At 49.5% G+C, this 14,190-nt stretch overlaps 1 protein-coding gene across 6 annotated transcripts in view; it reads right to left on the bottom strand.

The window, feature by feature from the left end:
• The window catches only part of SESN3 (sestrin 3), a 45,126-nt gene extending 33,389 nt beyond the window's left edge, over positions 1-11,737 (bottom strand). For 3 of the 6 annotated variants that reach the window (XM_027467656.3, XM_027467661.3, XM_072032770.1), the window contains exon 1: positions 11,409-11,737. In XM_027467656.3, coding sequence (XP_027323457.1) covers positions 11,409-11,519 — 111 coding nt within the window. In that variant the 5' untranslated portion in view covers positions 11,520-11,737. Of the gene's footprint in view, positions 1-8,636; positions 8,810-11,408 lie in introns of those variants that run through there. The other 3 variants (XM_072032769.1, XM_027467666.3, XM_005012848.6) reach the window with 3 other exon arrangements.
• Positions 11,738-14,190: the final 2,453 nt, after the last annotated feature.

The raw sequence follows: 14,190 nt of genomic DNA, 5'->3' as shown, positions 1-14,190 counted from the left end.
TGAAAGCCACTGACTTGCCGGAATGACCACAATACTTGCAGTCAACCAGTTTCTTCCTCTTTTCCCTTTTTTTATTTTATTTTTTTTAAAAAAAAGAACATTTTGCATCTTAATCTAAGTCTTACCCAAGTGAGGCACTGCCAAGATACCATCCCCAAAGTACGCTGCCTTACCGTGGCTGAGCTGCTGGCAGCAAAGACCTATGGTACACAGCTGGTATTTTCCTGCCAAAGAGAAGCTGGTTTTCAAAAATGAAGATTCATAACTTGTGTAGAAAATGTACTGTGTGTAAATACAGGCACATGTCCCGTGCGGCCCAGCAGCTTGGCAGGGCTTCAGATTTACCGCCAACCTCAGCGCTGCCGGGCTCCACCGTCTCCTCAGATTACTGCCCACACTTTTACTAAGAGGACTTTTGGCTGTATTTTAGTGACTAACCGACTACAAAAAATCACCAGCAAGTGCTACAGAAATAATAAAAGCACTTATTTTATACCCTGCCTGGATAACCTCTCCCGCAGCAACGCAGGAGTGGTTAACACACACGGCCTACTTCCACCCTCCGTTACGTTCCAGCCTACTCGTCCTTTTTCCGTACAAAGGAACCAAATCCAAACTAAAACCCTTTTATTGGAATAGGCCCAGCTCCTAAGAGACAGATTCAGTCTTCAGCTGCACCCAGTTTAGCTCTGTATGGACAGAAATGAAGACTGTGCAATGGGTATTCCAAGTTTTCTGAGAAATATGAAGCGAAGCCATTGACCTAGCTTCTAAAACAAGAATTACTCACATGGATGGCTGGATGCTGCCTCTAAGTATTCATGAGGCACAGCTTAACCCAAAGGAGTGTCCCATATAAAGCAGCAACAGCACTGGATAGTCAAACTGCTCCTGCTTGTACTGCAAGTTTCTGTTGGATAAATAGGTCGAGCAACTACAGCTCTATCTACTATCTGCTGCATAAGTGACCTAAAGAACAGGGGCACAGAGGGACACCTTCCTTCCACCTCCACTCCCGTCCTGCTTTTCAGAGCAAAGACAGCTCCAGCTTGGCCAACGACCGCTCTCGTCCCACTTGTCCTCTGCTCCTGTGTGACAGCTACAAACTCCGTCTCCCCTGAAGAACCACAACGTGGGCTGCAGGTTCCTTCATCCTTTAATTACGCTACAGATGACCTTTTCAACCAACACACCCTTTCTTCCAACTACTTCTGAAGCACCCGTGTTGAAGTAAGACAACGAGTTTTAAATTGCTGGAATAAAAGTCACTTATCTCAAAGCAGGTTCTACTTACATGATCCCCGACGTTACTGCCTTGTCTAATTTTCCCCCAGTAATGTCCTGCGGGCAAAATCTGAACTACTAATGTAATTGAACAGTTTGTTTGGGTTTTCTGGAATAATGTAAGATGAAAAAAAAATATTCTGGAGTCTCCTGAAGCATTACAACAGCATAAACCAGCTGCAGCTTTTTTGGTTCAACACCCTTCCAATCGATTTGCTGAAAAGTGGAGATTGCAAAAACTGAAAATACTGAAGTCCACAATGGTGGGGAAAACAGATAATAAAACCTACAAGGAAGAGTAAAAAAGGGTATATACGATTCTAGTTCAAATGCATTAGAGCTTGTCTTCTGTAAGCTGATCGGTCAAAACGAACTGCTGTTGACTAATAGAGACCATGCACCTGGAGTGTTGTTTTCATGTGTTTCCTACCATGAAAGTCTGCAAGTTTCCACTGCAGGGTGTTAATGAAGAGTCCTGATTCGGACTTCTCCAGCAGTGGTGCTCTTGAACGAGAACCATATCCGGCTGAGTTAAAGAGGGTCTAAAACATGGGTGCTACAACACCGAGCTGCCATGGCACCCAGCAGTTGTTTCCATCAGCCTTTGGAGGAAACAGAACAAGCTGGATTGTAATGGAGAGAGCACGGGGGTAGTTCCGTAACTTTAATCTTCATTTACAGTCTGCTTTTACTTCATTACTTCACAAGAACAGCAGCAGCTGTAGAGTCCTAGCAGCATGCTTCTGCAGCATCTGCACGTTACACTACGGGCACTGCGTACGCGCACAGCCATGCTCAGCTCTAGCCTGCAGTCGGTAACATGGGTGTTTCCACATACACAGTTTCCTTAATTTTCTAGTTCTAACCTAGTTGTTGCAGCGAGGCAACGAAGGCTCAGCAGATAATCAAATCCTGATGCTGATTTCCAGGGAGGGTCAGGGTTCACTCCGCCTGCTGAACAGCCAGGGGGTATTTGCACGCAGGCAGCACAGTTGATTTCGAGACACAAAACATATTGTAGTAAAGCAACATTTCAAGTGCTCTTCCACCCTGGATGGGATCCAACTGGTGTCAGGTAGAGTATTTAGACAGCGTGTAGGCGCTCCATTGCATTAGAGGGCTAATCAAATTTCTCAACGCTAGAACAAATTACTATTTCCACACCTCTAATCAGCAATGAGGGTGCTTTACTGAGAAGAATGCCAGTCAACTTGGAGGGATTATTTTTTATTTTTTGTAAGTTAATAGGGATAATTACATTAAAACAGATTTAGAACCATATGGCCAAAACACCTCCAGATATATTTAGCCAATAATATAACTATATTCCCTTCACCACATGCTAAAGCAGGAGATATTAAACATATTTACAAGCACTGGCTATTAAATTAAGTTCACTGCTGTTAAGATAGTGCCTTATTAAATAATTTTAACTGCACAATTCATATAGGAGAGAGAACACATGCTGGCTTTCAATCTTTTTGTCAGTATCAGCAAGAGCAAATCCAACGCAGTAATGGCCCAGAGACAGATAAAAAATGATTTTGAGGAAGAAACCCTGTACTGCTCTAAGAATGGTTTACAGCAGGACAGCTAGCACTTCTTCATACCATCGATAAAACTCTGTCTTTGGATTTGTGGAATTGCTCAGCAACACAAGTCCTTAATCCCCAAGTTACCTCTAAGTCAACATTTTTACATGCAAATGAACATTAAATGTGTAAGTGAGAAGATGTCTTTGCAGTCATTCCCCTCCTCTCAGGAAGAATTCAATTGATCTTTTAGCGTTAACTGATACTTTTAAAAGAATTTACAGTCCTCTCTGCTTTCCTGTCAAAACTAAGTTCAAATTTAATAGTCTCTAAAGCAGATACACGATTATGTATTTTGATTGTGAAGTGCAGTAACTGAGATATACTGACTGTATCTACGAGCTTATTGTTCACTCTCAATAGATGAAAGCCTGGGTTGAAAGTCACCTTTTGCTTTTCCTCCAATCGCCTTCTGCACCTTAAGAGATAATAGAGAGCTATGGTTCCACATAATTGTCAGGAATGTAGATTTCCTGGCTTTCCTATATGTGAACCTAACACTTGTGTACGTTTGAAAACTTAAACCACAACTCTAAGGGTGGTCCACGCGCTGACCACACAATATGGAGCAAGTCCACAAGGAACTTGTTGTATGACACAGGGTTATTTATCCCCTTCAGTTCCAGCCTACTCCTAGGAAACAAAGCTGGGAATACTTCATATTTCTCTAAAATTATTATTTTCCACCCAGTGCCCTGGGTAAAGGGATCGCAGGTAGCCTCAAACTGTGTTACCAAGTTCACTAGGTTGGATGCTAAGCCCAGAATCCATTAGAAATCCATTGCTGCTCTGTGAAAACAAGATGCTTACCTTGAGAGAAATACGAGAGCGCCATTAACGAGAAAGAAAATAGACGTTTAATCAGGAGACTGGACTTATCTATTTATCTTACTCTAATTCAGATAACCAGGGATGTTCAGGGAAGATTTATGGCACCTTTCTAGATTAAGAACACCGATTTCTGTCTCTGGCCCTGAGTACCATCATTTACTCCCTGCTCAGCCCCTCCCTACCTTGCATCTGGTCAAGCCCGCAGTTGTCACAAGCACTATGCCCTAGAAGAAAAAAGCCTATGCTCCAAAACACCTAACTCTCAATTTAAATGAGATGTGAGAGCAAAGATAGCTGAATATTTTGATGGTTGATATAGTCCATACCAAGAACAAAGCCATTAGTGTCTCAGCATCCTAAACATGCAATAAGAATTCTCATCTACAGAGGTGCTTTGCCCCAGCTGATAGTCATCCCATGACTGATATGCAGGAAGTATCCTATAATAAAAGTGCAAAGCCAGTGGTTAGGAGACATTTGAAATTAATAGTCCTTGATCGGGGCCTCCCCCGTGTTATCAGCAACACTGCTTTGCCCAGGGTGGTGTACAGAGAACCCCACATGGTTTCTTGAAGTATCTGCACTGCCTTCAATGGACTGACTGATAAACAGGGTATTTTGTTTGTGGAGAATATCCCCACCTCCCTGTAAGGGCAGCTTACAAAATATTTGGCTGATCTGCATTATGTGCTCCCTATAGCTTCTACATAACACAGACCACCAGGCTGGCTTGCACAGAAAGCAACGGAAAGGCCCTCTGCACACAAACAGGAACACCTGCAAAGAACAGAGAAATTAAACAGCGTCAATTATTTCCATCCAGGCTCTTCCGAAGCTGACAATGTGCAATTTCTCATTAACCAAGGTCTCCCTCCTGACAACCTGAATCTCTTTTTGCTGCAAGCACCCCTCTCCCCCCAGCCTCCCCTGACCCACTTAGACTCGAGCCAATGCTCAGTCTGGCCAAGCAAACCGCGCCTGCGATCCCTTCTTACTCTCCAGCCCTGGAAATGGAAATCTGATAATAAGATCTCCAGACAAACTCCCCTAGCTAAGCAAAACCAGGGGGGAATTACACCGATATCTGCTCTCTCAAATCTTCCTAGCCAGGAAAAAAAAAAAAAAAATAGTTCAAATACAGAACCGAGCGAGTATCAACATCTCCCTCGCCAGCGTGGGAGAGGCGAAAAACCAAGGATGCTTAACGAACCATCTCTTTTTTTTCCAGATTTCAAAACATCGTCATTTAAAGAGATGTGAAATTTGAAGCACTAATTAAGTAATATGCATAAATTTAAAGCAAATGCGCGCAGAATCCACATCTCCAAACCACAGCCTGCGATTTGGCTAATGCAATGCACCACTCCTACCAGCAACAGTACGTCTTAATAGAGGACAACCTCCACGCTTGGCTAGCTCCCTCTGAACATTAAACCTCAAGGTTTCTTTTGAAGAAAAAGTCCTCCTCCCCACTTTCTTTCCCCTCCTGCCTCCACTAGTTCCCTGTAATTCAGAGAAGACATATTCTTTTTTTTTTTTTTCTTTTTCAAATAAAAGTGACTATTTCAAATGAGCAGGGCTGCTGCCAGGCTTGTCATTGCAAAACATCGTCCTCCACCGGAGGTTTGCTTCACTCATGTCACTCTCATTACAGGTCTAACGAAAATCTCTCTTCTCATTTTCAGCACATGAGACTAGAAAGGTATGAGGAAAATGTTTTACATTACCACTGAAGATACAAGTGGAGGAGCACAGGAGCACTCGATACCAGCAGAAATGCTAAAACAGCAATAGCGCTCCCCGCTTCCAGACACCAAAGCCAATAATTAACACAGGGAGCCAGGAAAACAATTACTTAAAAGGGTCAGACTCTAAAAAGATATGAATTACTTGCAAGACTTGCAAGGATGAAGAAGGAGAGAAAACAGAGTCATCACCGGGTTTTCGGTGCATATATTCCACAGGAAAGGATCCTGGTCTCAAAGGTGTTTTTTTTTTTTTTGAGTATGTTTTGTTGTTGTTTGCTTTGGTTTTAAGCCAGATAAAGAAGAACAACTGATGAGGGTGAGGGGCTTGGTAACATTTTGGCCCCTCAGAGGCCGCATTCCCCACCCCTGCCCCAGCCAAGCACACGGGAGCAGCACTGGAGTGACCTGAGCTGGTTTCACCACGGCTCCTTTCCAAGGGCCAGGAGGACAACCACGGCAGCACGCAGAGTGCCTCGGACAACAGAAAGCGGCTAAAATTAGACGCGATAAAACCAGAGTTAGCTCTCCGTGCCGAGGTTTGCAAATCCCGCTGAGAACCCCTTCGGAGAGGGGCCCACCGGAGACCTGAAGTTCTCCAGGCAACTGCGAACAGGGGCAGCTGCAGGGCGACAGGACAGAGAGCAGCTAGAGCTGCCGAGGATGCTGGTTGGTTTTACGCAGTGAGCTGCTCTGCCCCAGCCAAAATCACACCTCCGAGGCCCAGCGCGGCACGCCACGCGATAACACACCATGGAAAACCTGCGGGGCCCTTCCAGCAGGGCCACAGCTGCTCCAGTTTGCAGACGCTCAGCATACACAGGACCGGGGTGGCTCTCTTTGAAACAGTCGGGACGTCCTGGAGAGCCCTTTTGATTTCCACAAAACAGGTGCCGGCATCTCCACGCAGCTCCGTGACTCACGGCGACACACATTTTCGCTTACGCAGCCCTGCGAGACCTGACATTAGGCTATTTTTGGTTCACTTTCGGGCTACTTTCTTACTCACCCACGTAGAGCAATCAAGTGAATGAAAGTGGCTCTTCTCTTTCTCTTTTTTTTTTTTGATGTGACCTCAGCTCACTGAGCCTAGGCCAGCACCACTGTAAGCGCTGCATCCTCTGATGACATCCACGACTCCTTCTAGCTTAAAAGTATTTTTGAAATGTATTTTCAAGTGTGTTTTTGACAACTCTAGACCTAGAACAAACTCTTCCAGCACCTCACCACTCTGGACACTTCATTTTCCAGCCTAAATGTGTATTTACGACCCTTTTATATCCATCTGCTCTTCAGCTTAATTCTCCTCACTGGCTCTTGCCATCTGATGTATTTATAGACACTACTCACATCCCCTCTCGGCCTTTCTTTCTGCAGGATTAGAAAAACAAACTCTTTTAGTTTTTTTTTTTTTGTGAAAGCAGCTCACCTCTGTGCCTGCTGAGCTCAGAGCCATCCTTCCCAGCCCCCCTGCTCCCAGCTGCAGGGTGACTGGAGCTGGGGGTGCTCCAGCACACCGAGCCCCTTCTCCTCACTGCTGCTCTACCCAAAATCTGTCAGTATTGAACAGCAAAAAACCCACTGCAAGTCCCCTCTCAGTGTGGCCCACCACCATCGGCCCCCCAGATCCCAATTAGGACATTTTATGCCAGTAGATCCCAAAGTTTGCTTTCAGATGACTTGTTTCTGAAGCAAGAAGTTCAGCCTGTGGCGTTACTTCAGACATTCAATGAGCAAACCCTAGCTCTAGCCAACATGAAGCTCTCAGAAGAGGACACTACAGACCTTACCCACAGAAGGCCACTACTTAGCTTACCGTGACCTACTTTGGGTTGTATCATCCATATTTTTCATTTATCTGTATGCTTTTCCTTCGACATTTGTTTTAGTACCTCGTCTAGCATCGAGATTCACATTAGAGAAGGATCTTGGCATGGGGGATGAGCACGGAAATTCTGCTCATGACATTCAGCACTATTTCCCTGTCACAGGATCACCCTGATTTGATAGGTTTGTGAAAAAACAGTTACAGATCTGGGATTTCAGTTTTTTCCAGGATACCAGCACAGAGATGGGCTCAGGCCTCCTGAGTCAGCTGAGCTGGCTTCACCCCACCTGGCCAACAGAAAGGGATGCTCAAAACCATCCCTTTTGTCATTGCTCCCCTACGTCCCCCACTGAAATCTAGCACAAAGCAAGTATTTACTTCTGGAACTGAACTTATTTTCTTTTCTATGCTATCGACCTGTTCTTACAGATGAAAAAAAAAGACCCTTTTACTTCATAAGCGTTGCAATTTGCAACTGAGCTGCAACAGTTGGCAAATTCTCTCCCTGCTCCTACATTTCCTGGCGTATCAGGATTTTTCCATCCCCTGAAGACTCTTTGCTTTCTGCTGACAGCCTGCCTGAGGCAGTTATTTGTCCAAAGCAATACTGAGCCCCTCCTCTGTGTGCTCTTCTGGCTGGCTCGGGATGGGGATTTCTTTTTGGTACGAGAACCTGGGACTTCAGACAAGCTCCAGCCCCTGTCAGGTCCATACCCCTGAGCTCCTCAGCCCAGGGGATTTCCTCCCCCATCCCCAGTGGAGGATTTTCCACCTCTAAATCTGGAGAACAGGCCCAAGCGATGGCAGCAACGCTCAACCACCTCTGTGCAATGCTTGGCTCCAGCACTCGCATGGCATTTTAAGCGCTTTTGCCTCCCATTATGCCAAAAAACACTGCATTTTAGTTAAAAAGCACACCTATCAGGCCCAGAAACTTGAACTACTGATCTAGCCTTGCTCACTCTTCCATTTATTTCAAGATTTATCAAAGCATTTGCCTTGGTTGTCTTTTCCACAGGCTGACTTGCAGAACCTAGAAGAGCTTCACCTATTTCTGGCTGCCGGTCCTTGCTTTAGCTCTCACGGCCACCTCCATCTCAGCCCTCCTGGTCAGCTGCGATTGCTATCTGGCTATCTGAAGTGTCCTGTAGCAGTAAATCCAGTTGGAAAATTTATTTTTTGTTACGAAAAATCCTCCTCATAGGCATATCTAACTACCGGATCCATACCCAGGCGTTAGCACTACCCTAGCAGAGCTTTTTGCAGCACGAAGTAACTTTGGCTAACCTGAAGTTAGCTGAAACCTGAGCGACTGCACCTGGCTTTTCCTGTTTCCCTGCTGAAAGAGAACCTTACCTTGGCCCGTGAGCATCCCAAATCTGCTAGGCTACTTCCAGTTTCGTTACAGGGCAGGGAGCAGCAGCCTTGCTTTGCCCCCTGCAACATTTGCCAGCAGCTCTGCCGACGCTGCAGGCGTTCGAGTGCCTTCAGCTCAAGCCTTAAGACTGAGGAGGGCAGAAGAGATTCAGCACGTTTGGAGACCAATCATTCTGCCGGCGTATTATCACATGAGCATTAAAAAAAAAAAAAAAGCGCCATCAAAAGAACAGATGAGGCAGCACTTATCTGCAGATTATTACTCGGAGACTCAGGTCGCGTCTCACTTCCACCCCGCCTGCCCACCCCCGCCCCGTTTTCTACTTGTTTGCTTGCCGGTGAAGTGCAGAAGGTTAAAATTTACAGTGATTTCATTAGCCTGACTTTTAAATGACTGCAGATGGAGCCAGCAGCTTTACACTCCTGTTTATTGCCCGGCCTCGGAAAAACAGATGCGACGATGCCCGAGCGCACGCACACAACACCTACGAGAGATCGGCTGGGTTTTGTGGGCTGCTCTAGGGTTTCTCTTCTCTTTCCACAATTTTGCAGCAGAAGTAGCTCAGCCAACCTTAGACAAACCAGGACAGCACTGAGTTGCCTTCAAGAGAGCCAGCCGGGCTCCCCTGCTTTACCATACAACCGCCATCCCCCTTAAATAGCTAAAAACCACGTCTGATCTGAGAAAGTTTCCTATTAGCAGGCAAGCAAAACCTAACCCTGCCCCCCCACCCCGATATTAAAGCGGTACAACAGGACCTACCCAGCACGAGGAGACAACAGCTTCAAAAAAAAAAAAAACAAAAAAAAAACAACTCAATAATTTAAATTTAATTTTAGATATGGAGGCGCTGCCAAGCACCACTTTATTTGTCAACAAAACGTCCTGATTACTTGGCAGAACAAAGCCCGCTCCCTCCCTGCTCTCTCCACAGACATGTTTGGCACCGGGTAATTTGCGCGGCCGTCAAGTCTGAAGCTGTTTGGGGCTTTAACCCCGGAGAACTTCTCTCTTTTTTGAGGCACCCGTTCCCCTGAAGGCAGCGAGGACGAGGACGGGGTGCTGGAAGGAAATGGTTAAGAGGCCGGCGCTGCTGCTGCTGCTCTGATCCTCGCAGGCTGAGCTCAGCGCCCAGCACCAAGTATCAGCTGTAACATGATCCAAGAGTTTATGGAAAAAATAACTGCGCATACCAAGCATGCACATTTAATAAGATTTTGTTTCCATTAAAATATCCGAGAAACACGATTTTTTTTTTTTTTTTTCAGATCTCCTTCTTCTCCCTCCGCCCGAGATGGAAGGTTTCTCCTCCCCCCTGCCTCTAGACACACACCTCCTTTCCAAAAACCAAGCCCTTAAAAAAAAAAAAAAAAGCAGTCCTACTGCAGGGAAGAGAGGCTTGAAAAACAACTTTGATTGGCACTTGGCCTGACCCACAGAGGAAGAAAAACAGTTTTTGGACAAAGAGCGCAAATATTTGAGCTCGGTGACTTCGAGGCTCCCTCAGCGGTGAGCAGAAGGATCCCGGAGCAGGAGGGGATCGGCAGGGGCTGGATTAAAGGACGGCCTCGTCGCCTGCATCCCGGGCTGCGGGACTGGCGTTTGCACAGCTCAGCAATTTTAATTCATTTGCGCTGGACAAACAAAAAAGCACCGCAGCGAGCTGCCGGCCCCGCAGATGGGCAGCGGAGGTGGTGATGCGGCGGGTCCCCTCTGTGGGCTCTTCATAGCCACACGGGCAGGCTTTTTTTCCCCTATTTTATTTTATTTTTTATTATTTTTATTTATTTTTTTATTCAGCTGGGATTTCAGGATCTGCTGCTCAGGGCTCTGCTGAGGAGCAACTTTCCCAGCGGGGCTGGGTGCGGGGTGACCCCAACCAGCTCCCCCCAGCCCCTACAGCCACCGGGACCCCATAGGATGGGGTGTGGGGTAAAGAGTGGGGCAGGGCCCACCTGCGGCTACACCCCGGGGGCCCTGACAGCCCTACAGGCAGCTGGGGGCCCCCTCATTCACGGGGAGCCCCTAGACCTTGCCTGGGGGGGTTCCCCAGGCCTTCACCTAGGGGGTGCCCCCCAAATGCCTAGTGGGGTGCCCCCCCCAACGCCTGGTGGGGTCTGACTCTAGAAACTGGTGGGGTTCTGCCCCAAAGCTTAGCGGGGTCCTCCTCAAAGCCTAGTGGGGTCATTCCATAAAGAACAGCGGGGTCCCCCCCTAAGGAATAATGGGGTCATTCCATACAGATCAGTGGGGTCACCCCCTTAAAGCCTATTGGGGTCCTCCCCTGAACTCTACCAGGGCCCCCCCCATGCCTTGTGGAGTCTCCCCTTAAACCCTAATGGGGTCTTTCCCCCCAAATCCTATTGGGGTCCCCCCACAAAGACTATCGGGGTCTGCCCCCCAGGACCTAGCGGGGTCCTCCCCAACACCTAAGGGGGTCTCCCCCTACATCCTAGTGGGGCACAACCCCAGATCCTAATGGGGCAGAACCCCAAAATCCTAATGGGGCAGAAGCCCAGATCCTAGAGGGATCTCCCCCAAACCCTAACGGGCTCCCCCCCATACCTTAGTGGGGTCCACCCCCCAAGATCAGCGGGGTCCCACCCCAAATCCTAGTGGGGTCTCCCCCCCAAACCCTAACAGATTACCCCCAAACCCTTGTGGAGTGCCCAAATCCTTATGGGGGCTCCCCCAAACCCTAACGAGCTCCCCCAACCCCCCCTCACCCCCCACGCCCCCCATCCCCCTACCTGTCTGGGCACCTTGCGGCAGTTCCCGCACACCCGGTACTGCCCGGGGGCGGCGGCGGCTCCCCCCCCCGCTCCGCCGCCCGCCATGGCCGCGGCGCTGCCCCGCTTCATGCTGCCGGGGGGCGGCGGGGCGGGGGCGGACGCGCGGCGCTCAGCAGCGGGAGCAGCGCGAGCAGCGCGCGCAGGGCGAGCAGCAGCAGCAGCGCGCGCAGCAGCAGCAGCAGCAGCAGCAGGAGGAGCAGGAGGAGCGGGAGCAGCAGCAGCAGCAGCAGCGGGAGCCGCAGCCGCCGGCCGCCCCCATCGCCCGGCCGCGGCCCCCCAGCGCCCCGCCGCCGGGGCCGCTGCCCCCCGCGCACACCCCCCGCGCTCTCCGCCAATCGGCGCCGGCCGCTCCGCCCTCCTCCCGGCCGGCCGGCCAATGGGAAGAGGCGGCCGGGAGGCGACCAATGGGAGGAGGATTCGGCCCGTTGCCATCTCCGGGCAGCCTGAAGGGGAGAGGGGAGGGGCGAGGCCGCGTCTCCGGGCAGCGTTGGGGAAAAGGGGAGGGGCCCCGGGTGGGGGCGGGAACGGGGAGAGCCAATCAGGGAGGGGAGGGAGGGAGGGATGCAAATGAGGAGCGGGAGGCTCCGCCCCCAACCCGGGGCTGTGAGGGGGCGGCTGGGGGGGGGGGGAGGGTGAAGGGGGGGGAGGGGGGGAGGGTGAAGGGGGGGGACCTTGTCCGTGTGTCCCTGTCCCTGTCCCTGTGTCCGTCTGTGGGGTCAGACGGCTTTACCCGGCTCCACACTGCTGCACGGAGCTGTAGGGTGTCAGTAGGGGACAGGAGAAGCCGTCGTCTGTTGGGGTGGCTGGGGTGCAGACCCTTTTTGAGGCACAAACCCCCTTTTGGGGCACAAACCCCCTTTTGGGGCACAAATCCCTTCATGGAGCACAACCCCCTTTTGGGGCACAAACCCATTTGGGGGCACAAATCCCCTTTTGGGACACAAATTCCTTTTGAGGCACAAACCCACTTTGAGACACAAACCCCCTTTTAGGGCACAACCCCCCTTTTGGGGCACAAACCCCTTTTTGAGGTGCCAAACCCCTGTTGGCACAAATCCCTTTACACAGACTCCCCTTTTATGGCACAGACCCCTTTTGAGGCACAAACCCCCTTTTGGAGCACAAATCCCTTCATGGGCACAACCCCCTTTTGTGGCACAGACCCCCTTTCTGGGGTGCCAACCCCTTTTTGAGGCACCAACCCCCTTTTGGGACACAAACCCCTTTTAGGGCACAAATCCCTTTTGTGGCACAGACCCCTTTTGAGGCACAACCCCCCTTTTAGGGCACAACCCCCTTTTGGGTTGCCAACCTCTCCCATACATCGTGGCATTGCTGCAGTTCCCCTTCTTGTGGGCCCTTTGGGTTTGCAGGACGCGCACCGGGGTGTTCGCACCGGCAGTCCCGCTCAATGAAAGGCGATGCATTAAATACAGGGCACTGCGCAGAAAGATTATGGGAAGGGGGATTTCACTGTGTTATGGGAACCCAACACTACAGCCCGACAAAATTTCTGAGAGGATTTATGACATTGCGCGCGTTGTTTTCAAGGTTTCTCCTGGCAAAATAGCTGCTGGGGAGCTGCGAGCTGCGGTGTCTGCTTTCATCCACGGGAATACCTCCTGGTTGTACAGAACTGGAGGGCTAAAGAGGGCGCGATGAAATTAGCGATTCACATCCCCTCGGCTCAAGGAGATTGATTGAGCCCAGCTCGGGCTGTCTTCGAGAGCTCCCGAAAAGTTTCTCAGAGCAAACTCCTCCACCAGAAGCAAAGCCAACCCCACAGCAGCATCCTCTGCCCCTGCCACCAGCTTCTGAAGGAATCTGCACCCGGGTTGTGTTTCTGCTGTCTAGTCTGAATGCAGGGCTAAAATGGAACACCCATGACCCTAACTTTTGCAAAGTTTAGGAAACAAGCAGTGATACAACACAAGGGAGGAACACGCTTCCAGAGGAAGCAGGGATTTCTCCACCTTCTGAAGGAATTGGTGCATTTTGGGGGTTTTTGAATGAGTACCTACACTGTGTTGTGACACCAGCTGCGGCTGCGGTTGCCGTATTTCTGCCTGGACCTTCCTATGGAGAAAGCGGAGAGCTGTATGGTGCATCTCCACTGCCTTCCAGCAAGCTTCACACCCAGCTGCCGTCAGCTGAAAACCAAGCTGGTAAATCAGAAGATGCTGTGGGGATCAGCTGTGCCCTGGAAACGTCTGCCTGGCCACAGTGCACGTGCAGATGCTCCAGGAGTGCTCAGTAAATCCACACAGTTCTCCCCTAAGACATGACCCTGTTGTAAAAATGTGCAGTGCTTTCATTGTGTCCACACCTTAACACAAAAGCTGGATGCTTCTTGGTGGGATCGACAAGATCAGTGCTGTGAAACTGAACTATTTTCGCAGTGACTGTGTTTGCAATTCGCAGACCTCCAGCAGCTTGGACGGAGAGGAGATGAGGGGGCAGCTGCCATGCAGTAGCTCCGACTGGATTGCTACAGGACTGGAAATCCCGTATGAAATTAAAAGATCCTCAAATTTTGTTCAGAAAAAAAAAAAAAAAAAAAAAAAAAAAGGAGCAGAAAATGAGGGCACTAACTGCCTAACCCACTCTCCCCATCTGACTGCAGCTATAAAACACGGTGCGAGCGTCAGACGGGTGATTGGCACATGTCACAAGCCTCACATTTGATGGGTCCATGAATCATTCAGGAAAGCCATATGAAACGCGGGCAGATAGGAAAATG

The sequence above is a fragment of the Anas platyrhynchos genome, chromosome 1, assembly GCF_047663525.1.
Source record: "Anas platyrhynchos isolate ZD024472 breed Pekin duck chromosome 1, IASCAAS_PekinDuck_T2T, whole genome shotgun sequence".
In the NCBI taxonomy this organism is placed as follows: Eukaryota; Metazoa; Chordata; class Aves; order Anseriformes; family Anatidae; genus Anas; species Anas platyrhynchos.
The sequence above is the reverse complement of the archived record's forward strand: the minus strand, read 5'-3'. Positions and strand labels throughout refer to the sequence as shown.